The sequence below is a fragment of the Limanda limanda genome, chromosome 13, assembly GCF_963576545.1.
Source record: "Limanda limanda chromosome 13, fLimLim1.1, whole genome shotgun sequence".
NCBI lineage: Eukaryota > Metazoa > Chordata > Actinopteri > Pleuronectiformes > Pleuronectidae > Limanda > Limanda limanda.
The window spans coordinates 19,370,354-19,395,556 of record NC_083648.1 but is presented as its reverse complement, the minus strand read 5'-3'; the positions used below and the strand labels follow the sequence as shown (position 1 = coordinate 19,395,556).

At 41.1% G+C, this 25,203-nt stretch overlaps 3 protein-coding genes across 3 annotated transcripts; 1 reads left to right on the top strand and 2 right to left on the bottom strand.

The window, feature by feature from the left end:
- The first annotated feature begins 521 nt into the window (after window positions 1-521).
- Window positions 522-8,263, top strand: rgs11 (regulator of G protein signaling 11). Its single transcript, XM_061083719.1, has 17 exons — window positions 522-584; window positions 882-978; window positions 1,222-1,272; window positions 1,939-2,045; window positions 2,222-2,273; window positions 2,394-2,452; window positions 2,571-2,647; window positions 2,741-2,822; window positions 3,896-3,964; window positions 4,632-4,655; window positions 4,779-4,840; window positions 5,156-5,269; window positions 5,438-5,553; window positions 6,325-6,412; window positions 6,497-6,635; window positions 7,498-7,580; window positions 7,663-8,263. The coding sequence occupies exons 1-17, from the start codon at window positions 522-524 to the stop codon at window positions 7,796-7,798; spliced, it is 1,419 nt and encodes a 472-aa protein (XP_060939702.1). The 3' UTR covers window positions 7,799-8,263.
- A 3,569-nt stretch (window positions 8,264-11,832) lies between these two features.
- pgap6 (post-glycosylphosphatidylinositol attachment to proteins 6) lies at window positions 11,833-21,350 on the bottom strand. Its single transcript, XM_061083715.1, has 13 exons — window positions 21,204-21,350; window positions 19,470-19,653; window positions 19,092-19,293; window positions 18,513-18,640; window positions 17,500-17,765; window positions 17,061-17,407; window positions 16,868-16,964; window positions 16,598-16,712; window positions 15,626-15,768; window positions 15,219-15,397; window positions 14,223-14,369; window positions 14,004-14,120; window positions 11,833-13,876 (listed from the first exon to the last, which is right to left on the bottom strand). The coding sequence occupies exons 1-13, from the start codon at window positions 21,265-21,267 to the stop codon at window positions 13,535-13,537; spliced, it is 2,331 nt and encodes a 776-aa protein (XP_060939698.1). The 5' UTR covers window positions 21,268-21,350; the 3' UTR covers window positions 11,833-13,534.
- A 903-nt stretch (window positions 21,351-22,253) lies between these two features.
- Window positions 22,254-24,941, bottom strand: LOC133017545 (leucine rich adaptor protein 1-like). Its single transcript, XM_061083652.1, has 3 exons — window positions 24,726-24,941; window positions 23,477-23,661; window positions 22,254-22,755 (listed from the first exon to the last, which is right to left on the bottom strand). The coding sequence occupies exons 1-3, from the start codon at window positions 24,939-24,941 to the stop codon at window positions 22,254-22,256; spliced, it is 903 nt and encodes a 300-aa protein (XP_060939635.1).
- Between the last annotated feature and the right edge of the window lie 262 nt (window positions 24,942-25,203).

Here is a 25,203-nt window from a genome sequence, read left to right as displayed (position 1 = left end):
TTGGTCGCTCTTTTCAGTTACACACGACATCTGTGTCTCTTCCTGAGGTTTCTGTGTTTTCCCACTGTTATCAGGTTTGTAGTTTTCCCTTTCTCTTGTTGAGGGTTAAGAACAGAGGATGCCGCACCTTGTTAAACACGATGAGACAAATTATGATTTATATGGGCTACAGAAATAAAAGAAGATTGACTGATAACAAACAAGACTTTTAAATGGAGACACATGATATCGTCACGTATTTCACGGTGCAATATGGATTTAATTGACCTTTTCAGTGTCAGACTTTTAGACGAGCTGCTGTTTTCGCCTCTGCACAGAAACTATATATCATAATGGAAGTGATTTCCACACTGTAATCCTCTCTAATCTACGCGGGGGCGCGCCCGCAGGCACCCGACCGCCTGCTGATGGGAGGAAAAAAAAAAAGGAAACTCGGCGGTGCACTCTCTGCTGCGCGCTCCCGGCAGCACTTCGGTCCTGCACTTCACCGTCCCGTCGACTGAGCCCGAGCATCCTGCAAGATGACCATCAACACGCTGGCCAAGGGAGGCTGGCAACGGGATCAGATGGCATGCTTTCGAAAGGTGAGGTCCGTACCCGCACGGAGTGTTTATATAGGATGATATTAATACTGCAGATACAGGTATTTGTAAATCCTTCAAACGTGCAAGTTATTAAATGTATTCCTGTGAGAAAACAAACTGTGAAAGGTGCATTACATCATGTGCATTGTTTATTAGAATTTCTGAGTGTTTAATGTGTGTTTATATGTATGCATCTCTCCATCTTTGACTGCTTGACTGCTTGTGTGTGTGTGTGTGTGTGTGTGTGTGTGTGTGTGTGTGTGTGTGTGTGTGTGTGTGTGTGTGTCCTCTTGACAGATGGAGAAAGTGATTGTGGCCATGCAGGACCCTGACATGGGCATGAAGATGAGAAACCAGAGGCTCCTGATCACTGTCATTCCACATGCAATGACAGGTGAGTTTGTGTGTGTGTTTGTGTGTGTGTGCGTGTGTATATCTATATTCATGTTTGTACCCCTTACTGTCAGTGTGCATTGGCATCTGTGTGTGCATGTGTGGACAGGCACATTGCAGCCGGTGTTTGTCCCAGTGGTCATGCATAATGCAGCAGTGGATTTTGGAGAATAGTGCAAGCTTTGCAGAGCAGAGGGAGAACGTTTGCCCTCTTTCCTTGACTCCTTTCTCTCTTTCTCTGCAGGCCGTGATGTAATTGATTGGTTGATCCACAAATACAACATCTTTGAGGAGGGTAAGTAGCTCCACTGATAACTACCCTGTGTATGTGACACAGGATGTTGAAGGGCCTGCTACTGATTATCCAGGCTCAGTGTGACGTGCTTGTTGTGTGTCTTGGCCAATGCGTTGCCGGGATATGGTGTTTTCTCTCTCGAGCTGACGTGGTGGTTATGTGTGAAGGTTTCCAGTAAACAGGAGCAGGGTGAACCCCAGAGGAATCTGAGTTTGATTAACTCACCTCATGACCTGGGTTTGATTAAGGTCCCCGAGGAGGTTTCCACCTCAGGAGGAAGGAGGAGGAGAGAGAAGAGCCAGTCAGACAAAAAAAAGTGATGATGAAAGTGCTTCGCACAGCTTTTTTCAGTAGCTGCCAGTCAAAAACGTAGTTAGAGAGAACTACTACTTCTAACAGATGAGTGGAGAAAAAAGATTGATGGTGCATTTCATCATTGGAGCAAATCCCTGATTTCAGAGAGATTGCTGACAGCTCGAGTGTGTTACAAAACAGGACAAATCCGATCTTATTTTACAAATGAATGCCTGAGAATATACATGGAAAAGAGGAATGATTATTTCAAAAGTTTAGACGATTGGTCCATCACCTAAAGAATCATAATCTGCGAAACAGTCCATTGATTAGTTTGGCTACTGCCTCTTCTTCTTCTGTGGTGTTTCACAGAGGCTTTGCACCTAGGAGGTATGCTGGTGAGATACGGGTACATTTACCCTCTCAAGGAGCCAAGATCCCTCGTGTTACGTGTCGATGAGACGCCGTACCGTTTCCAGGTCAGACCATGATCCCTTATGCTTTCTGCCAAGCTAAATGGTCACCTTGTCTCTATCTGACACCCTCTCTCTCCGTTAGCCCACTTCCTAATCCCTCACCCATCTGCCACTTTTCCATCACTTGCTTATTCACCAATGTCCGTCAGAAGTTTTAAAATGTCACTTGTTTCTCTCAGACTCCTTACTTCTGGACTAGTACCCGATGGCCTGCCACAGAACTCGACTATGGTAAGACAAACGCAAACTGAAGGAGGCGCTCCTGCTACAGTACGGAAGCAAAAATAGCGATGTAGCTCTTTCACCTCTGTTTTCCTCTCTCTCCTTGCTCCCTTTGTTTTACCCCGTCAGCAATCTATTTGGCTAAAAAGAACATAAGGAAACAAGGAGAGCTGATGGAATATGAAAAGGTGAGAAAAGTGTGTGCGTGTGACTATCTGTTTGAAGAAAAGAGTGTCTGTATGATGAATTATGCAGTGGTCAGTGTGCTGTAATGGTCCCATGTCATCTTTCCTTTTCTTATTTTAGGAGAGGTACAGTGTGCTGCACAAGAGGATCAACCACACCTGGGACTTTGTGGTGATGCAAGCAAGAGAGCAGCTGAGGTACATTTGGACAGGCCAGAGATACACACACACATACACACGTACACACGTACACACTCACACACACAAACTTACAGTGCGAATCCTCTCTAGAGCATCCAAGCAGAGGCGGAAGGCCGACCGCATTGTTCTAGAATGTCAGGAGCAGTCTTACTGGCTCATCAACAGACCCCCGGTGAGTTCATGTTACTCTAAATTACTCTACTGTACTCTATCTTATTCTACTCTATCCAACACTACTCTACACAACAGTACTGGACTGTACCTGATTTGTAAGGACCAGCTCCTCTACACTACACTACTCTACTATTTTTAAAGCTTCTCTACTCTACGTTACCCAACGCTACCCTCCTCTACTTTAACCATGCAATGCTCTTCTACTCTTCTCTACTATACCCGATGCTTCTCTACTCCAACATTACTCTACTTTACTAACCTTATACCTCTTATATCCCATTGTGATATACTGTTTACCCTTCTGAAATTTACCACTATACTATACTACACTCCACTTCCCTCCACTACACTACACTACACTAAACCACACCACACCGCACCATACTATACTATACTATACTATACTATACTATACTATACTATACTATACTATACTATAGCATACTACAAAAGAGTATAAAAAACAGTCTGAAGTCCATCTAATGTTCACCCACAGTCCCTTCTGCCTTCTGCATGAAATATTTAACCTATCTGGTAAAAGCTTGAGCTGACAAGAGGAGATCAAGAGAGAGAGAGAGAGAGAGAGAGAGAGAGAGAGAGAGAGAGAGAGAGAGAGAGAGAGAGAGAGAGAGAGAGAGAGAGAGAGCAAAACAGTAAAAACATCATTTTCTGTCCCTCTGATTCTTACATGGAGACAGACAGACAGAAGGCTGTGGGTGGCAGAGGCAGGAGGCAAGGGGAAAGGCATGATGGGAAGTGTAGTGGTACTGTGGGAGTAAGAAGAGGGTGAAGCAGAGGACAAGGGTTTGGAGGAGGAGGGACTCCATCTTGTCTTGCCCCTATAAATTAGGTACGAGCACATGGAGAAAAAGAAAGAAAAAACCTCGATATAAAAGTCAGAGCTAGTGGAGTGGAAAGCCTGTGGAAGGATAAGTGCTCACTCACACTCATCACATCTTATCAGACACACACACACACACACACACACACACACACACACACACACACACACACAGTGACAAACACACTATACTTATTAGTATGCATATTTATTTATATCCTTTTTTCCAGCCCGGGACACATAATATATTGGACATTGGTCTCGAGAGACCAAATGACTACAGCACACGAGTAACCATGGTTAGTGACATCATCTGATATCTTAACGTCCTGTTTATGTTCCCCTCCGAAACAGAAAGTTTGATAACACGTCAATTATCTATCTCTTTTCTTGTTGTTGTACTGCTTTCCCTTGTTCTTCCTGCTGGGAATAATTCAAAGTAAGTAAGCAAGTGAGGTACACTATGCTATGGTGTAGACCATGATAATATATGACCATCTTCTTATAATTGTGGACTTTAATAGTTTCAGGCCCTGACATGACATGGTAGCAAATTCATTGTTCCAAATTGGAATTGGCATTCAACAGAATATATCTTTCTATGATGAGGATTATATCGATATATAGATATACCTAAATATCTCTATAAAAATATTACATTCAGTATTTAATCTCATTGGTAGCCTACTTTCCTAATTTTTCAGAATCACTATCTATAAAATAATCAACATGATGGCTCCCTTAAACTGGCCGGCTGCAGTGTAGGGCAATGCAGTGCCTGGCTAGCTGGAGGAAGTGGACATGCGCCGTCTATCTTTACATATCTTATTAACAGAATATATCCTTGTTTAATATTTAACACCACATCTTGTATAGGTGACACAGTTCATATGATTTCATAGTATAAATGTGTGAAGATGTCAGTGGGTGACCTAATCCGATGACACTTTCCATTTACAGAACTAGAACAGTGACTACTACAAAAGAGAGGTAAACATCATATATAATTCATATATTATTACTTTAAGTACATTGAGTGTATATTGCAACTGTGTGTGTGTGTGTGTGTGTGTGTGTGTGTGTGTGTGTGTGTGTGTGTGTGTGTGTTTACAGATCGAATTCTGTAGAAGGGCCCTCGGAAGAAACCGTATAAAGTCATCCATCTGCCTAGAGGGGTTGGTGTCACTTTGATGAACGCACATATGCAGACACACATTCACATGTACACACACACATGAGGACTAATGGATGTGATGCTGCCTGGACCCAAATTTACTTCTCTGCCACAGACTCAAACACACACAAACACATTCACGTACATGGGGCTTAGTGCCCCCGCTGTAAGAGCCACTAATGGATTCTTCCTGAGGCAAGTTGGAATTAGTGGCCATTAAGTTCTATGATCTCCAACACTAATACAATAATACTGTGTGTGTGTGTGTGTGTGTGTGTGTGTGTGTGTGTGTGTGTGTGTGTGTGTTTATGAGCAGTTTTGTGAAATACAGCGAGCAGTACCAGACCCACGATCCCATTATGCAAGGATGCCTTCCCAGTAACCCCTGGATTTCTGATGACTCTGCACACTGGTCGATGAACACAGGAATGTGAGCGAACACACACACATTTTATTACACAATTTATAATAAATTCCCTTTGCAAACCCAATCATATTTAAGTTCAAAATAAAGCCGTAGTATTTTGAATGCTCTTCTGCTGAATGCTCTAGTTTTCTCTGAATGTTTGCACTGTTTGTGTGTTTTTTCTGTGACTAGGGTGCAGATACCGACACGTCTTCGAGTGGAGCGCTGGAGCTTCAGCTTCATGGAGCTTCTGAATGATGTCATGGGGCGGCGGGAGTTTATGACCTATCTGGAGAAAGAGTTCAGTGGTGAGCAAGAGTGACTTAAAATACTAGTAATAATTTACAAATGCAAAGAAATATTATCCTAAATGGACGAGAAGCAGACCAGGAATAGTTGTGTAACCATCGTTGTGAACATAAAAACCCTAACCCTGACACGACATCCTTCCACCAAGTTTCAAGGAATCCTGCTGACGGATGAACAATGAAGTAATACATCCATTATTTGAGTCCATGTCCTGGATTATGATTATTGACACAGAATATCCAATATTTTTTCTACCATGTTTATTTAATTAAAAACAAAGATTTGTTTAAGCCCGAATCACAATAAAGTGGCAGTGGAGTTCTGCAAACAGAATCATCATCTACACAGAAGCTCATTACAGTAGCGATGCATTTACCGTTAATTGATTCTCATTGTTATCGGCATCCAGAATTTCATCATCTTCATTAATGATATTTTCCAGTCCCAGCGGTGAGAGATCGGAGAGTAGAGGAAAATTAATTTCATGACTACTGGGAGGATAATAAGAATACATAGGAGGGGAAGAGAGAGGAAAGGTAGATGGACTTAAGAGCGAGAGAGGAAGGGAAAGGACAGAAGACGAGAAAGGGATTTCCTTACCCCCCCTCTATTCTGCACCATATGATAAACTGCCAGGGGCCAAGGTTTTCCACAGAGGCCACTCATGCTATAAAAATTCTCTTGTTGTGTTTCACCTCATCCTGCATCACTGTGGTTTTGTCGACCTCTGTCCGTCCTCGGCTGCTCACTGTCCCTGTCTCTGCCCTCAGCGGAGAACCTGTGTTTCTGGCAGGCCTGCGAGGACATCAGACACGGAGAGAGCTCCAGGATCATAGAGAAAGTGGAGGAGGTGTACAAGTAAGTGTGCAAGCAGACCAACGTGCAGGAAGACACCCTCACGTTCACAGTCAGGTGACGGCCCCTCTCCCGTGTGTGATTCAGGAACTTCCTGGCTCCCGGAGCTGCCCGCTGGGTCAACATCGACAGTAAGACCATGGATAAAACGATGCATGGGATCAGACACCCACATCGTTTTGTTATGGATGACGCACAGATGCACATCTACTTCCTCATGAAAAAGGTCTGATCACTGACTCTACATGACACTTACCTCATGCTATGGCCTTTTCAGTGACATGGTTTAAAGGACTTCACTATTAATCAAGTTGTTGTGAGCTGCATGACCTTGAACCATATTCTAACATTGGCAAATAAGCTTTTAAGGTTTTAAGTGATTCCTCGCAATATTTGTACTTCAAGTTTTCACCCAGAGGAAGTTGTTATAGACAAGCGAGAGTCACTTCAATTACTATCAGTCATTTTTATAAGATGAATAAACCTTTGAATGATTATAATAACAACTTGACACCTAAAATGTCAGAAACAATATTTGAGAAAAATCGATTTAACGTGTTCTAGGATTTTTATATTCGCTCTCTGCCCCATCCTCTAACATGGAAGAGGCAGAATGTATGTATGTAGCTATACTGCAGCCAGACACTAGGGGGCAATCTATGTGCTTTGGCTTCACTTTTGGGGAGCTCTTATTGTCATCCATGTTTATACAGAGTCTGTACAAGCAGTGGTATGGGACCTTTAAGAGATTCTAAACTTAGCTTGGTTTATAGTCAGGTTTAAAAAGGCAAATTCAGCTGAAAGATATACTGTGTATTGTATACTGCAAATTCAACCCTAGAAGACATACATTATATTTACACTGTTCTCATATCCTTTAAGTGAAGTCACTGGAAGACAGGGCCAGGATGTAACAACAGTTGTCATGTGATCAAATGTGTTTTAACATTGCAGCATTATGTGTTGTAGACAGCTGTAGTTGTCTGTAGCAGCAGTGTTTGGCAGAGCGGTGAATGCATTATGTTATTGAATGTCTTCACAAATAGTAAAATGTGTGTGTGTGTGTGTGTGTGTGTGTTTGTGTTTAGGACTCCTTCCCGAGATATCTCAAGTCCGACCTATACAAGAACATGCTGGCCAAAGCTATTGTCCCCCAGGAGACCAAGAAGAGGTGACATCACCGTTACATTAATCTCCTTTTCCTTTAAAACTCTCATTCATTCTCCAATATTCACAATTTGTGTTCTTCTCAGCGTGTTCCCCTTCATGAGACGCCAGCGCCACTCTAGCCCCTCCCCTGCTCAGGCTGTCACCCAGACGTCAGAGAAGGACGGGGCCAAGGGGGCCGGGCAAGCAGGTACCAACTCCTCAGCAGGCTCCAATGTCTGATACCAGGCCCCCCCCAAAAAAGGGGTCAGACTCAATCACCCTCCGTCTCCATTGTCTCTGTTGGTCACCATAGTAACCATCCAAGAAGTCCTCTTAGCTTAATGTTTCGTCTCAAACTGAGATAAAGGGTAATACATTTTTCTTCCAGCACTGCAACATTGTCAGAGTTAGGATCAGAGAATACAACAAAGCACCGGTGTATCATACCATAGCAGCTTCACATCTTATTCACGAGCAGTGGACAGCAGGGAAAAGAGCTTTTAGTGCCACTGTTAGACTCTGTGCTGCAGCATATTCACACCGCTTCTTCATCACACCTCTACAGAGGAGGAATAGGGTCGGACAGAAGAGATAACATGAGAAGAGCAGGATTTTCTTTCCTTTTGCATTTTGAAAATTAAAGTCAAACTCAATCAGAGGAAGATTCTTTTGTATTTCTTAGATAAAGTTGAAATGTCAAGAATAAAATCGAAATGTCAAGACTAAAGTTAAATGTATAAGATTAAGTTGAACTAAATTAGAGGAAGATATTTTGTTGCTTTAGAGGATAAAGTTGAAATGTCTTTTGCTAAAGTCAAACGAAATCGGGGGATTGTATTTTGTTAAAAGACTTCAGATGCTAAACAATAAAGCAGAGATGAGAATAAAGTTGAAATGTTTGAAAATTAACTTGAACTTAATCAGTGGAAGATATTTTTTTTCCTTTTGAGAATAAGGTCAAAATGTTGCGAAAATAAAGCTGAAATCAGAAACTAGATGGTTTTTCTTTTGTTTTTTGAGAGTAAAATTTAAACACTTCCAAAGTCGAACTAAATCCGAGAAAGATGTTTTTTTTTGTTCTTTGTGAAAAAAGTCAGAATGCTAAGACTTAAGATTAACTCCTAATACAAAGCCTTCCTCTTTCCCTCAGTAGCTTTTCAAAACTGTAGAATCTTCTGTCTCTCACAAGCAGTTCCAGGTGGGGTTGTGGTTTGATAGAATAGGGACTTATTATATGTATTTAGTCAGAAACTGGCCTCAGCATGTCTGTGATTATCGTACTTTCGACTTGTTTTCTTCATTTCATGCTGGAGCTTCACGTTGTGATTGTTGTTGCTGTTCATTTTGCTCGAGCATGTTTTCATCCCAATAAAATGTCAAGACAGTGTTCAGTGTTCTGTGTGTTCTTAGTTACTGTGTGTGTGAATCAGGCTTTTTACTCTTACTTAAACACTGTTCTATCTATTTGCAGGTTTTTACTGTAAATTTAAAACCTTATTTGTGTTTGGATGTGTTGACTGTAGCAGTAACAGCTGCAGGATTTAGGCAACTGCAGTTATTTACATTTGGTTCCAGTCAGTGTACTACCGCTGCACCTGCCTGCACATGCGTTTTTTCTTGCCTCTAAAGTATCTGAACTGCAGACTGTATACAAACACCTGAATTTACAAGCTCTTAACTGTAACTGTTCACTTCCCTCTCATCTTCCCAAGTCTGCTGCTGTTACCTCTTCTGGATTGGCTCCCTCTACTGGCTGCATGTGTTCAAACTGAGTTTTACCCCTCAGACTATTTGAATTGACTAAATGAAGAGTTGAAAATATTCAATATCTCAAAAGAAAAAGAGTTAAAAAGATACATTTTGAATCATCATGAAACCCCTCAGATCTATATGGGATGCTCCTACCCCCAGAATGGAAACCATGGCTGTAAATAGAGAATGTAAAACCAAGATCCACACAAACACTCATCTCTTATGACTTAACCCTTTGATACACAAGCTATGCAAACCCCCCTCTAAGGCACAACATGGGTCAAAAATGACCCGTATTGACTTACAATGTTATTTCATGCATGGCTGAGTGTTTCTTTGCTATATATTTGGAAATCTAATTATTTCATCATTTAATATTCAAAGTATTCATTAAATATCTTGTTTTTGATTACAACAAATCTTTATTTTCATTTTATCTTTCATGATTTATGAACTAAAATAGTTTTTGTATTTTTAAATCAAGTTTACACACATGGGTCAAAAATGACCCGATGGAGTTTAAATTGTAAATATCTTTGCAATGAATTTATTTCATCATTCAGAATTTCAGGAATTCCTCAATTAACTTGTTTTTGATCATCACAAATTCTTATTTTCATTTTTCCTTTTCTACTTTTTAAAAAAAAAACATTTTTGTATCACTACCATTCCATGGGTCAAAAATGACCCGTATTCATTTCACATGTTATTTCATGCATGGCTGTGCTTCTTTGCTATATCTTTTAAAATCTATTCATTTAATCATTTAATATTTCAAAGTATTCATTAAAATATCTTGTTTTTGATTACCACAAATCATTATTTTCATTTTCTCTGTCTTAATTTTTGAACTAAAATAGTTTTTGTATTATTTCATCACGTTTACACACATGGGTCAAAAATGACCCATGTATGCAAGTGTGAATTTGATAGGAACCTTTGATTTGTAAATGTTTGTAGTTAGGAACATGTTTACTCTGGACAACTTTTCACATGCCACACTTGTCAAAACTACTTGTCAGAACTAAATCATGTTGACCTAGCTATCGTTAGCTAGAATTGAGCTAACGATATCTAGCTTACATAAGCTAACATTAGCTAGCTAAAAGAGAATATGTTAACAGCTAGCTAATAATATTGGACATATTTATCTTTCCCACGATTAGAGGGAAATAATGTTCAAATGTTATGTGCAGTTATCTTTTCACAAGATATCAAATATTTTCTTAGGTAAAACAATTTTAAAATAAGACTTACATGAATCAGATGTGCAAAAGCAGACCGTCTAGTTCTGACAAGTAGTTCTGACAAGTGTGGCATGTGAAAAGTTGTCCACAGTAAACATGTTCCTAACTCCAAACATTTACAAATCAAACATTCCTATCAAATTCACACTTGCATACATGGGTCATTTTTGACCCATGTGTGTAAACTTGATGAAGTAATACAAAAACTGTTTTAGTTCAAAAATTAAGACAGAGAAAATGAAAATAATGATTTGTGGTAATCAAAAACAAGATATTTTAATTAATATTTTAATTAATACTTTGTAATATTAAATTACAATGATTAAATAAATAGATTTTAAAAGATATAGCAAAGAAGCACAGCCATGCATGAAATAACATGTAAAGTGAATACGGGTCATTTTTGACCCATGTTGTGCCTTAGAAGAGTAGTGATACAAAAATGATTTTTATTAAAAAAGTAAATGAGGACAAATAAAAATAAGAATGTGTAATGATCAAAAACAAGTTAATTGAGGAATTCCTCGAATTCTGAAAGATGAAATACATTTATTGCAAAGATATTTACAATTAAAACTCCATCGGATCACTTTTGACCCATGTTATGTATCAAAGGGTTAAGACTTAGGTGACATCTCAGGTTGAAGCAACAGCAGTTTGACACCAGGACACAGCTCAGCCTGTGTAAACAGTCGGCTAGTCTTCTGTTGCACTATAGAGTTTGGATTGATATATAAATATGTTTGACTGACCAATGCAAATGAGTTGCGTCACGGGTAGTGTAGGACCCGGTGTTTCTGAAGCTTGACTCGTACTAGGGACTTAGAATCAGCATCTCTGCCTCCACTGCTTTGACTTTTCCTTTTTCAACTTGTCTCGAGTGCAACAGTAAACTGCTGCTGGACCATTAGACAGAAATAAGATTATAAATACTTTACACGCCTTTTAGTTGACTCACATGTCAGCCACATAAAAACCCTTTACGAGGATGTGGTCTTTAGTGCCGATCTGTTTCAGCTCTGTAGGGCCATCAAATTTACTAATGGAAGTAAGATATATATATATCGTAACACACAAACACACACACACACACAGAAATGTGTATTTCAACACAGGCACTTTCAACATTTCTGAGGATTATGATAATCTGCTTCCCTCGATCCCCCAATCCTCTCTTAGTGCAAGCTAGAGTGAGTCTGAGGATGAAAAAATGTCCAGATAATAAAAAGCAGTGTAAGAGCATTTTTTTTCATACAAAATATTTATTTTTGATAGGCAAGTGTTTGGGTTTTGAACAGATTGGAAAGAAGTAAATTAAAACCAGGTTTTACATCAAACATTAAATGTCTTCATCCTTTAATGCAATGAGCGCGGTAGTTTGTTGTCGTAGTTTGTTGATCATAACAGCATACTTGAATGTGACAAAAAATAAATTAGTTGTACTCACACATGAGAAAAACAAAGAAAGGAAGGCAATGCAGGTTGCAAAAAAATCAAACAACAGTGCAAATCGACAGAACACTTAGGAAAATAAAGTACGCAGAAGACAAAACCGAATCACACAGTGCATACAGGAGGCACTGGACACAGCAATCTCAAAATACATTCATTAGGTTCCCATTCATACACATTCTGTATGGGCTATGACCATTATGTAGGGGAATCAGCTTTATAATCATAAAAGTGCTTCAGAATGGCTGCTGGTCAAATGAGGTGAGGCTTTAAAGAGGGAGGATAAACACACAGGATGACAGTAGGTTTCAACAGAAGCAGCGTATGCGTCTGTACTTGAACATGACGATGAGACATTTGGTGTTTAAAGACATGGATTGGGATGAGGAGGCATTCGGTCTTTGAATCACTAAACCTGCTGCTCTGTGGAGGAGAGTTGAGAGACTGATGTCGGCGTGATGGGAAGGCCTCTGAGTCAGGGTTCCTCAGACTTTGGCAAACAAGCGGTTTCACTGGTTTTAAATGGTTCCTGTGAAGTAAATGTTTGTTTACTACTCTTAAATACTATTCTTTATCATTCTTATTCAGTGTCCTGCTGTTAACTAGACCCTGTTTAGACGTGGTATAAACCTTTCTCAGAGTGATGTACGATCACAAGGGGACAGCGTTTAGATGTGTATCAAATGTGTTTTTAGTCTTTTGTTTGTGGTGACCAATATCAACACTGGTCACAGCATAATGATCAATACTTTTGTTTTCAAATCTTTCTCCATATCAGAGCTGTGCATTGATTCATTCGGCCGCTGGTTCTATATCTCTCATTTGCGACTCACAAACAGCTGAAAAGTGAGATCTAAGTGGTCACAGGAGAAGTATTACGAATGGATGGTAATGTCAGGTGTGAACAGGGCCCTGGTTAGCGAAGACCATGTTATACAGTTTGAAAGCTCTGGAAAACGCTTGGAGCTAAACTTGGAGTGGAGCCAGTTTTATCAATCCATTTTCCACCCTGGTCTGTGGGACAAAGGAAAGTACTGGAGGAGTGTTCACATCAGCTATAAATACACCATATTTTTATCAGCAAAGTCAGGGACAGACTGAATAGAAAAGATTCATAAGAGCTCCACAAAGCGGTATTACTTATAAATATTTCACAAATTCATACTCTAGTCTAATAAAATATGTACATATAGACTATGTACAAACTCCTGGTCATGAGGTCAAAGGTCAGGTGGTCTGCAACCTGAAGGGTTTGATTTATACCTAAGCTGGTGCAGAGGACCACCTTAGAGGTTTCAGCAGGTTTCGGGGGTGTTTGCGTATCTACGGTGTCTGAACGCTAGTGATTTAAGATCCATGAGAACGGTTTCCCACTAGACGAGAAAGTGAATATGAAATCAGCAGATGTAAGAGAATATAGGTCTAACTTTGAAGAGTCAGAGACTTAAAGACATTGTGGAGCTTATAGAGATGTTTACCAATCAACACCAAGTCACTTTGCTTCCTTACAGCCTCTCTAATCCCACTATGTGACAGTATAGAGCTCTTCCTTGCCGTTCTCGCAGAGAGTGTACCCACAAACCCGGGGTCTCCAGCTCCAGGTCCAGGCCCAGTTCCAGCTCCAGTTCCAGCCCCTGCTCCAGCCCAACGTCTCCCTGTCCTTCTCCTTCGGCGGCAGCAGGAGCATCACGCAGCTGGCCATCAGGATGTGCCACAGTGAGTGTGTGTAGTAGTAGTTTGCCTCTGTTCCACCGAAAACATACAAGCATATCCCAACAAAGGCACAGGTCACCCCCGGGATCAGGTAGAAGACCCAGCGCTGCCATGAAGGCGGGTAGCAATGTCGCCGCCGGACCCCTCGGGACACCTGTCCACGAAAAAGAAACGGATTTAGCGAAGTGACAAAGTTATCTTTCTTTTTCTTCTGTTCTGTGTGTGTAGATACAGGTTATAGCATGATGGTGTTTTACAGAATCCTTCTACTAGAGTCTTACCCATGCAGTGACCATGACCACCAGTGCACAGAGGACAGGGCCCAGCAGGTTCCACAGGCCTTTGCGGTCCAGTTGCATTGACATAGCAATCAGCAGAGTCCCGAGCATGAACAGAGTCTAAACACACACACACACACGTCATTTTGGCCCTTTAAGTTTCATATAAACTCTTAGATGACAGAAATATGGAAAGAATAGCAACAGTCGTCAGTGTCTTACATATTTGAACACGTCTCTGATGCGAGCCATGCACAGGATGGTGACCCAGACGGAACAGACAGAGGCCAGGAAGTCACAGTATTGCAGGGTATCGTAGTCCATTATACACATTACAGCTATACCGGGCTGGTCACACGCATGGTAGAACTACACAGACAAAGAGAAGAAGAGTAACCACTGTCAAAGCCGACAAAAGACAACACACAGCTCGATGTCCCCATAAATACATACTGTATGATGCACATGGATGTTTTCTCAGTGATGAATGTGACAGATGTATAGATTAATCCTGGATGATGAAAATGCTTTGACGTTTCAGTGCAATCTAGTCTGGATTCATTTATGTTATTAATTAAGATAATTAAAAAATAAAAATAAAAAAACACAACAATTATTAAAAGCAAAACAGAGTAAACAGTGACTAGTTGGCTATGATCCAAAACAAAAATGTAATGTCAAATCTGTAATGACATCATCTCTGTCTCAAAAACACACGGATACATGCGACAAACAACTGTTTTGCAGGATTTTTTAGTTCATCATGGTAGTTAACGTCAACGTAAACTTGAGGAGATAATTGAAACATCTTTTATATTGATAAAAACCTTTAGTGTCAAATCTTTACTCTCCTTTGAATACAGAAATTCGTAGGTGTAGGTGATGATACAACAGCATCTAGGAGCTGCCATTTCTCACTTTTATTACACTAAAGATACAAAGAAGTTTCTCCCTCGACAGACGAGGATTGGGTCGAATCGCTGTGGTGTGACCCCAGTAGAGATGTACGGGTCTGGGAGTTTGGCCTCGTACTCAGACATTTGCCTTCTCATTTATAACCCCTCCGGACAGAGTCAGGAGATTATGCAGAGTTCAGTGCATAATCCTGGCTTTGATTTCCTGAAACTTCCATCTTGCACCACATTGTGAGGACCCCACAAAAAAATACAAACATTTCTCAAAAACCATGCTAGTCACGTGTGTGCGAGTGGGTGTTACCGTGGAGAAGAACATGGTGAAGAGGTAAACGGACGCCTCTGTGAAGTAGTAGCGTTTGATGGCCACCACAGTAACAGGCAGGAAGATCAGGTTACTGAGAGCCAGAAGCAGGGTTGCGGTCAGCTGGCGCCCGTACGACTGAGCTGTCGAATCATCAGTGCAGCCCCAACCGTTCCAGCCTACACACACACACACACACACACACACACACACACACACACACAAAGTGAACCCAAATTTCCAACTGGATGGCATGACAAATATATTAAATGTATTACCAATAAGGAAACGGTAAGGACTATCATTTTGGTATAATAACAAAGACACTGCATTGATTGATATTAATTTAGATGATGTAAAGTGTGTGTGTGTGTGTGTCTGTGTGTGTGTGTGTTTGTATGACGCACCAGCCTTGCAGACACAGGCACCGTACAGGTAGCTGTAGGATCTCAGTAGTCTACATTCGCCGTATGTCCCACAATCCTCGACACAGGCACTGACAAACACCTCTGGGATCACATGCACCACTGATGTGTTACCGCAATCAGTGCTGCAAGAAACAAAGAGACACTTACATTTTAAAAACAGACAAAACAACTAACAACACAAGACACTATATCTCATCTAACAGTACAGCGCCAGACACTTTTGACACAGATCTACTCAAATGTACAGTTAAAGAAATAAAGATGTTTTAGGGCTGCATGATTTTGGGGAAAAAAATTATCACGATTTCACGATGATTAAAAAGGTTCTTTGCCTTTACAGCTTCATCACATTGTGGTGACATTAAAGGTCCTTATATAAGTTTGTGGTGTTTCCCTGTGGTGCTGCTACTTTAGCAAAACACAGCTGGCAATGTACCTGGTTTTGACTTTCATTCACCCCCTGCAGTTTCCTAATGAATCTAAAGCTCTTTTCTCAGTTGAGGCCACCGTCACAACGATAAAAAAATGCAAACGCAGCAGAATTAGAAATGAGATTGCATATGGTGTGAATAGAGATCTATTATGGCCCAAATATATAGAAATACAGATTTAAATGTAGATTTGTAAATATGAAAAATGTAGGTACAGGTACTGTACATAAGTGTGAATCACAAACTGTAGCATGACGTCAAACTGCTGATATTTATGCGCAAAAAAATAAATTATACATGGACCGGGATAAAGGAAAATCAAAAAAATTGACGACAAGCCATTACACATGCATTCACTGTTTGAGTGTGAGAACTGCTAGAATCTAAATAACATCTGCTGCCTGTGGAGAATGTTGTTGACTCTATCCGATGGAGGTCATGGTGTCAGAGTTACAGATAATATTCTAAAATATTAAGTAACTTATTTGTCAAAGGAACAAATGTATGAGTGTGTTGTTACCCGTTGCATGTGAGCTGCAGGGTGAGGTACCATGTTGCTGACTGAGGGAACGGCAGCCTGACCACAGCTTTGGTCACGGTGGCATTCACCTGAAGCCCGTAACCTCCAAACAAACCTGCACACACATAGAAACAGACATGTGGAAAAATGTCTCCAAATTTAAGTTTCTGATTTAATATTTATCCTACATCCACTTTTATTTCCAGACATAAGATGTAATGAATCCCTAAGCGTGAAATATGAATGAATCTTTTCAGATTTGAGTGCTACCTGTGCTGCAGGGTTGAGACTGGTTGAGAACGAGAACTGGAGCCCATTGAGACAGACAGGCCACCACACTGCTGCTGTTCCCCAGCATTACAGCAGTCTGCGTGCACGCACAAACACACACACACATGTATTAAACACACACTGCTTTCAAAGAATGATTTGTGTGTGACTGTTGTAATTCAGCGATACTCACAGAGTTGAGTGTGAGCTGCAGATTGAGTGTTCCCCCGGTGGCTAGCGTGTGCAGGGGGTAGGTGAGCAGCGTGGGGTGTGTGTTTGTGACGCTGACGTTGGGTCCGCTGGCGGGGGTGTACCGCAGCGACAGAACGTCCACCTCCTCGTAGAGCACGGGGATGCTCCACACACACGCAGGCTCCAACGGCGGCGTAACCGGTGATGCTGAGTCATCGATTAAGGCGACCGCGGCTGGAGCCAGTGAGCTGTTGCCCGCTGATGTGGAGTTGCTGGAGCTGCTGTTTCCACGGAGCTTCTTAAAGTCATCGTCTGCTTTAAGGCCGACACTTTTGGGCTTACAACCCACTGACGAAGACACAAATGAGAACAGAGTTGTAGATTAGAACAGATATTTAATATATGTGAAACTTAAATTCCAGACATGCATCTGTAGCCACCTGTGTAGTTTGCGATGATACTAAAGGTCACAGTGCGGTTGTCTTGGCTGCTGTCAACGACAACTCGTAGCCAGGTGTCCCAAGGTGGGTTAGGCAGCACAGCGGAGCAGCCAGTCCCGGAGCAGTTCATTGATACTGGGCCCTGCTGCAGAGAGGAGGAGCCCAGCCTGACGACCAGTGAGCAGTTCCCAGTGTCGGCTCCCTCCCCTGAAGAACAGTCCGCCACAGACACGGAGAGAGAAGAGGCAAACTCTGGAACATAGAACCTAAGAGACGCACACAAAAACATTACTCTGTACAGTATAAACCAGGGTTTTTTAACCGGGGGTGCGCGGCGCCCTGGTGGTCTGCGACGGCATTGCAGGGGGTCCGCGAAATTCGCTTTGATATTTCCACACATTTCCAGATTACTCTTGAATATCGTGAAAAATATCTAAAATAATAAAAATATGTCTAAAATAATATAAAGGTGCTGTGGATCATGAGGTTAAACTTAAGTAGGCCTCAATTGTTTGTGTGATATTGTATGATTATCATTTGTGACATATTCTGCATTACTTTGTCTTCTTCCCTTTTCAGTTGTAGCCCCAGTTTATGTTGATTGTTATTGATCACCGTTACTTTAACGTTCTCTCAACATGTCAGCTAAATGTCTTACATTTAATTCATGAACATTTTATATTGATGTACATATGGTTCTGAGATGCAGTACAACTACAAACTGCATTTTAATTTGTTTTCAATTCTTAAGCACTTAAAATCAACCGTTTTTGTTGTTTTTTAAACAGATTTTTCTAGATTTGTTTGAGGGTTTTAAATAAAACCAACATGGAAAACCAAATGTTAAAACTTCCTTAGGCACGCGCGCGTAGGCACATCAGGATTACTTTCTAGTCAAAATGGTGGTCCCTGGGACAAAACCAGTTGAAAACCCCTGGTATAAACTAATGGGGGGGAAAAATACATCCGTATCAAAAGAAGAAATACGGGAATGGGAGGTGTGCACTACTTACTTAAGGCGAGCCGGTCTGTCAGGTGCGGTGGTCTGTTGGAGGAATGTGCCCTGCTGTAAAATGGGTGTGTCCACCGCTCTCCTGATTGATAACTGAGGCTGGAAGAAATAAGCGCAGGACGGAAAACCCTGACAGACAAAGAGAGAGAGAGAGAGAAAATGTGTTTAGTTAAAAACAGATAAGAGTCATGAGTCAGAAGGTAAAAAATGTATGCAACTAATTGACACACACAAAAAATGTAGAAGAAGGTAACATTTAAGATAGCCATTTTCTTTTCTTTTTTTTCTGCCATGGTAAATACAACAACACAACAATTAATGTGATCCTGCTGCATAAACAGAGTCAAGAAGATAGAAGACAGAAGAATGTGGTTTAGCTGCTTTGCAAAGGAAACAATCCTCCTAACCGTCTGATCCAGTAGAACAAGTTGGGGTTTACAAGTGAAGCATTACTGGAATACTGACACCTTATCAGTTCTACGTGATGAAAAAAATCACTCTAAGAAAACCTTCAGACTTAGAACAGCAATAAAAATATCAGATAATATCAAGGGTCAAGTGTTCAGGGGTCGATACAAACCTTCTGCTCGATGCGCCCGTCATCCTGAGGCAAGTGGGCAGCGACGTACCAGTCACCGGGGGCAGGGTCGGAGTGGTTGAAGGTTATGAAGCTGTGTAATGCTACTGGTAGGGTCAGAGACAGGCTAGGACTCCATAGTGTATCATTAGGAAACACTGAACCTATCAGGTTTATAACTGGAGGGGCACCCCATCGAATATGGCTGCAAAAGAGAGAGAGAGAGAGACAAATTCAACAGACATGTTTGAGCAGAGAAACGATGGTGTGAAGAGAGAGAGAAATAGGTCTGATTTCACTAAACAGAGAATGAAAATGATCACAGCAGAAGTCGCCAAACATCAGGAAATCAATCAGTGGAGGAGAGAGCATTCCTCTTACACGGTGACGTTTTTCTGTCCACAATGGAAGTTCTGGAGCTTGGTGATGGAGAACAGCCAGCGAGCGACGGCGGTTTCCTCAGGTATGTGAAACCTCTGCAGCCTCACGTTGCCATACCAACCGTACTTGGACAACTTCTGAGCTGGCTTGGTCGAGAGCTCCGACACGAACGTCACCTGTCCATCTGTGGGGCAGAAGGTTTTCACTGATTGTAAATATACTAATTACAATCGTATAACAATGAACTCCTGTAACTTTGAATTTCATGCACAGAAACGATATTCTACTGTCGGCATTCAAGTTAACATATGTCTATTTAACAGTGCAGTGCATCTAGAGTAACTCTTTAACTAAACAGGTTGAAAACACTGCAACTTATTTAACAATTCATATGCTGATGTGTATTTTAAATTATTATTTTTTTGCCTATAAAATGACAACAAATTGTTCAATATGATAGTTATAACTGTCCACGGAGCCAGGTGACAATATAAATGTCTTGTTTTGAATGGCTGATGGCACTAAACACCCACAAATATTCAGTTAATGTCATGTGTGACAAAGACAAGCATCAGATCCTCATGTGTGAGAGACCAGACACAGACAACTTTTTGCTGAAAAAAAGAAATTCATACAATAATATGATCCTTAAAAATCATCTGTTGACTGACTTACTATTCATTTGTTTTTTAGGGCCTGAGCACTGATCAAAGGTCAGGGAGGTCCCTATTGTTATTGTAAGGATTATTATTCTTCTTATTATTATTATTCAGGCAAATGAATTGGCTTTTTGAGGGCTTTAACATGCTCAACTTCTTACCAAAATTTGCAGAAAGTTAGAAAGTGGTGAAAATTTACGTATTCTGAAGGAATTTTCAATGGGCGTCGCAAAATGGCTCAACGGTGCCCCCGAGACCCCTGGAACGTGTTCACATTGACCGGTCTTCACAAAAATCGATATACAGGTGTATCATGACCAGACAAACAAAAAAGTCTTTAGTTGCAATTGGAAAAACACAACAGGAAGCCTGCTATCTTGCATTTAGTGGCCATTTTGGCCATATTCCACATTTTTACTTTGATGTACTTGTACCAGGGTTTTCATCGGATCAACGTCAAATTGAGATGAGTGTCATCACAACAAGATGGAGATAAAAACTGACTGACACATTTTTTTTTAAATTTTGGTTTGTATCTGGAAAATGATAATTGTTTCCACTCCTGTTTCCTTGACTTCTAAGCATTCAGCTTCAGCAGCTGTGGCAGTAAACATGAAGGAGTTTAGATCTTAGCAGTTTAGCTAAATTGAGCTAAAGCTGCAAAGGCTAATCGCAGAGAGTGTAATGGAGCAATTGATAATAATATCATTATTATATATTATTAAAATAATAAATAAATGACCGACCGAAAAGACCATAGAAATGCTAATTTAATGCTAAATGGTTCAAATTGTTTTTGTTGTTTATTAATTGTTGACTGGACCTTGTACGATGCCAGTAATGAGCACAGTCAACTTTGAACTTTAAATAACCAACAAAGTGTTTGACCCAGAAACACTGACACCTCCATGGAGAGACCTTCACAATGAACCGTGGACATGACGCTGACAGACACATGTTCGTGTGCACACGAGTGTAAACAATGTGTCTGTAGCGTCGGTCAAGCGGGGGGGGGCAGTTAGCCAACATGCTAATAGCTACTTTCTGCGCAGGAGAACCATAACAAAGCGCTCACCGCCTCCTGCTGTCGAAGTGGTCAGAGCGAAGAGAAGGAGCCCGCGGAGAAAACAAGCCTCCATGTTTCCCTCGCCACTGCCTGGACCATCACATCGACCTGTTTCCTGTCATGTCACAGCGATCCGGAGCGAATCGTCCTCAAAGCACTTCCTGGTCTCTGTGGAAACACGTGACGACACGACAAACGTCACGGGGCTGCCTTCATGGTCTCTTTGAAATATCAACATCGCACAGTTCGAGTGTATCGAGGACAGAAACAGCCAAAATAATAAATAAATAAATAAATACAGTTAATGTACTTCCACACATATTTTTGTATTATTAAAAACGTGGTGCATTTTTTATTTCTACACTACTGTATTAATTTATTTTTGTATTTGTTTATTGTTTTATTCATTTTACCTTTACACACGCACACTTTGATTCAGCACATTCACACTTCTCCACTAGAGAAATAAATTGGAACCTTCATGACAACATGTCTGTCTTATTTATTACCAAAATGTATACATTAGACTCATCATTGCTTATCAATTTAAGCCAAAACTCTCCCATATTACTAATTTTTTCATAATATAAACTCAAACTGATTTTTTTAGAACATAGCACAAGATGGAGAATGTACAAAGGATATTATAAAGGTTATTCACCATCTATGTTCTAAAATGACTCTTTTTCCCACAATAAAAGAAAGAAGTTCTTAATGAACAGTCTGTAGACTGTATGTGATACTGAAAATCAAATCCCCAAGAGTAAATAACATTTATCAGCCAAGATTGGAGGTTTCTATCATTTATATCAAGGAATGCCATTGTATTTTTAATTTGTTTTGCTTTTTCACTCATAAAATACACATGCAGCAAAAACACAATTAAACAGATTACATTCGAAATTAAGAAAGCAATGACAGAGTTTGCATTATTTATTTTGAAGCTAGTGCCTCTTGTTTTAGCAAGGCACACTGAGCGTCACTGTGCATTTGTAGTCCCACTGCATTAACTGGCAGCTACAGTATCTGTTGAGGTGCAACGGCTTCAGCTACAGATAATCATAAAAACGTCACATCATCCTGCGACTCCACCCAGCACCACCGAGCGTCATACCCCAGCAGAACAGTGTCCGCAGTTGATGCACTCTCTTGCTCCTCCATCACTTCATTCTGAGAGGCTCTGAAACTCTCCTGAGGCGGCCTGCGCTCTGTCTGAATCTCCCCGGACTCTTGGGTAAAACCACTAATGTCTGCTTTCACTTCTTTTCTTGCCTTTCTAGACCTGAGCAGAGCTCTCTTGATGGTACCATCTTCAGCTGTGTCCACGTCATGTGTTTGTGACTTTTGTAAACTGGCACTGACCAAACCGTTGGCAGCAGGGTTAGGTTCAAACTCAGAGTTGGAAGGACTTGGAGATCTCACTCCTCCAGACTCGGGGCTCTGAACATCCAAGTAGCTCTTGTGGAATGAATCACCATCATCATGTTGTGATCGATGACCTGCGTAGTCCTCGCCTGTTGTTTCAGTCAAATCTTGAGGGAAGGTCGGACTCTGGCTCTCCCTGTGGGAGAAACACTTGGAATATTGAGTCACATCTGGACTAAAAACTCCAAAATGCATATCCAGCATAATTCAGCTAATGTATTTTGTATTGGGTGGTTTACTGCAGAGCAGCAGGGAAATAAATTCGTTCAATTACTATTTCAGAAACTCAAATTTCTTGTTTCAAGTCGAGAATACATTGCATGGACACTTGGTAATGATGGTTTACATCAGTAGCTCAAGCACCTTCGTTCTGTATGTCTGACTGCCTTAACTTTTGTTCTATTTTATCAATTTTTTTGACCTGTATTAACTCTGTATGCAGGCTTCTGTAATAATTTCCTCCCATGGGACAAATAAAGGGTTATGTTAATCTTAATCTTGAAATCCAGCAAAATATGCACTTGAAAATAGATGTCTGAGCTTTCCCCCCAATATGAGAAAAGGTTTGTCCATTTGAAAATTTACTTTGAGAAAAATGTACTTATTCTTGAATGAGTATATGAGGAAAAGTAAAGAAAATGTATAAGTACCCAGCCCTACATCATTATAAATGCTGACAAATATATAGAATATTTCAATAAATTACAGGTTCATGGGTCTCTGGATAGACAGTATATGGTAATATTGCATGTCATATTAATTGTAATATTTTGTATCATGTAATTGTACCTACATTTTGGCTTATCTAAGTGCACGTTTTCAATGAGAGCCCCCCTCCGACAGATGATCAACTCTACCTGCAGGGCGTCACAGAGGGCCCGTGCTCCTCTATAGTGACCAGGCTGCTCAGGCTTCCTGTCAAGCTGCCGCCGCCACTGACCAGAGACCCCCGCTCCTCCATCAGCCACCGCATGGCCTCGATACCCTCGTGCACGGCCAGCAGCTGCCGCAGAATCTTCACATCGGCAGAGCGCAGCTTTCTCTGCATGGAGAATTAACAACTTATCAGCGATGCATACAATAACATGGTTGTATGAGGGGACCTGACTGACTAAATCATATATGTGTTTGAACCTGAACTTGATCTAAGCAGTGGGGGGATGTAACAAAGTACATTTACTTATTTACTGTACTTAAGTGCATTTTTCATGTATCTGTGCTTTACTTTTGTAGGCACTTTTACTCCACTTGACATACCAGCAAATATCTGTACTTTCTACTTCACCACAATTTTAAAAAGCCTTGTGTTGCATGCTTGAGGTTAACGGCAAGAGGTTAACATAGACTTTTATATTTTTAGAAGTAAGAATTGATCCACAGATCCAATCCGAGCAGGGAGGTAAACCCCGCCTCCTGCAGGAGCATAACTATTGAAGAAGAAACACCTGAAATGGATTCGGAAGAGGCGGAGACTCAGCCATAACAATGTAGGGGATTGTGTCATTAAGGAACAGGTTACACTGCACAAGTACTTTTAATTATGTAAAAGATGACCTATGTTTACTGAAGTAGAAAAGCTTATATGTGTACAATTCTTTGTCTAGTTATTTGTATTTTACATAAGCAAAATGATTGAGTACTTCCTCCACCACTGGATGTGTGTTTGGGTTTTTAGTGGGGTGCCTAGTCCTTATCATGGGCCCCCTTTTATCTTGGGGCCCCCCGGACAGAATGCACTCTATCCCCACCACTAGTGAGGCCCCTACTAGTGCACTCATTATACATCACGGAAATACTGTAACTGAGAGGCACATGGGGAGAGAATGAGCAAAGGAATCCAGTCAGAATGTGCAGAATGAACAGAGGTGAATGGGAGAGGAGCCAGGTGAGGGGTGTGGTGGAGAGACAGCGTCTGTCATTAGAAATACAAATCCAGAGCAGGTGAAGTGATCACTGAAACAAGCTGCACAGGTTTTGTCACAGTGGAAATATGGGGAGATGAACAGGTACATTCAACTCAAACTCTATACACACTCACAGCTTGATCATCTAGCATGTATTAATAGAGTATATATTATGTGAAAAGTGAAAAGCTGGGAGTTTTACCATCTCTTGTTTCAAACAGCTGATCCTGTCAGAGAAGCTTCCACTGAAGGCAGAGCTGTGGTCTCCCTTGTCCCCCTCATCACACCTGCAGCCGTCCCCACAGTCCGCAGCCTCCCTCATCCACATCAGAAGACTCTCCGGTGTTTTCCTCCCGACCTTGTTTTCCACCTCCCTCATCTCTGGAAAGAAATCCCGGGGGCTCTCCTCTCTCTCCATGGCAGCCCTTTCACCTCCAAGTAATCCAGTGGAGACGCTTTGGATGGAGAAGAGTTTGTGCGTAAAGTCACTTCACCTTTAACTCAAAGAGGCACTCGCACGCACGCACACGCACGCGCACCACACACACACACACACACACACACACACACACACACACACACACACACACACACACACACACACACGCCACAATAAAGCACGATCTCGATCAGACTTGCCACAGAAGCGCAGGACGAGCAGTGAAAACGCTGGAAATGTG

Coding starts and splice junctions, on each gene's coding strand:
- LOC133017545 (XM_061083652.1), bottom strand. CDS start 24,941: ATGGAGAGAGAGGAGAGCCCCCGGGATTTCTTTCCAGAGATGAGGGAG. Junction 23,662..24,725: donor GCTGTTTGAAACAAGAGATG/GTAAAACTCCCA, acceptor TTCTCCATGCAG/AGAAAGCTGCGCTCTGCCGA. Junction 22,756..23,476: donor CCCTCTGTGACGCCCTGCAG/GTAGAGTTGATC, acceptor TTTCTCCCACAG/GGAGAGCCAGAGTCCGACCT.
- pgap6 (XM_061083715.1), bottom strand. CDS start 21,267: ATGGAGGCTTGTTTTCTCCGCGGGCTCCTTCTCTTCGCTCTGACCACT. Junction 17,408..17,499: donor TATCATCGCAAACTACACAG/GTGGCTACAGAT, acceptor TGTCTTCGTCAG/TGGGTTGTAAGCCCAAAAGT. Junction 14,370..15,218: donor TCACCATGTTCTTCTCCACG/GTAACACCCACT, acceptor TTGTCTGTGTAG/TTCTACCATGCGTGTGACCA.
- rgs11 (XM_061083719.1), top strand. CDS start 522: ATGACCATCAACACGCTGGCCAAGGGAGGCTGGCAACGGGATCAGATG. Junction 3,965..4,631: donor ACAGCACACGAGTAACCATG/GTTAGTGACATC, acceptor TTACAGAACTAG/AACAGTGACTACTACAAAAG. Junction 6,413..6,496: donor AAAGTGGAGGAGGTGTACAA/GTAAGTGTGCAA, acceptor TGTGTGATTCAG/GAACTTCCTGGCTCCCGGAG.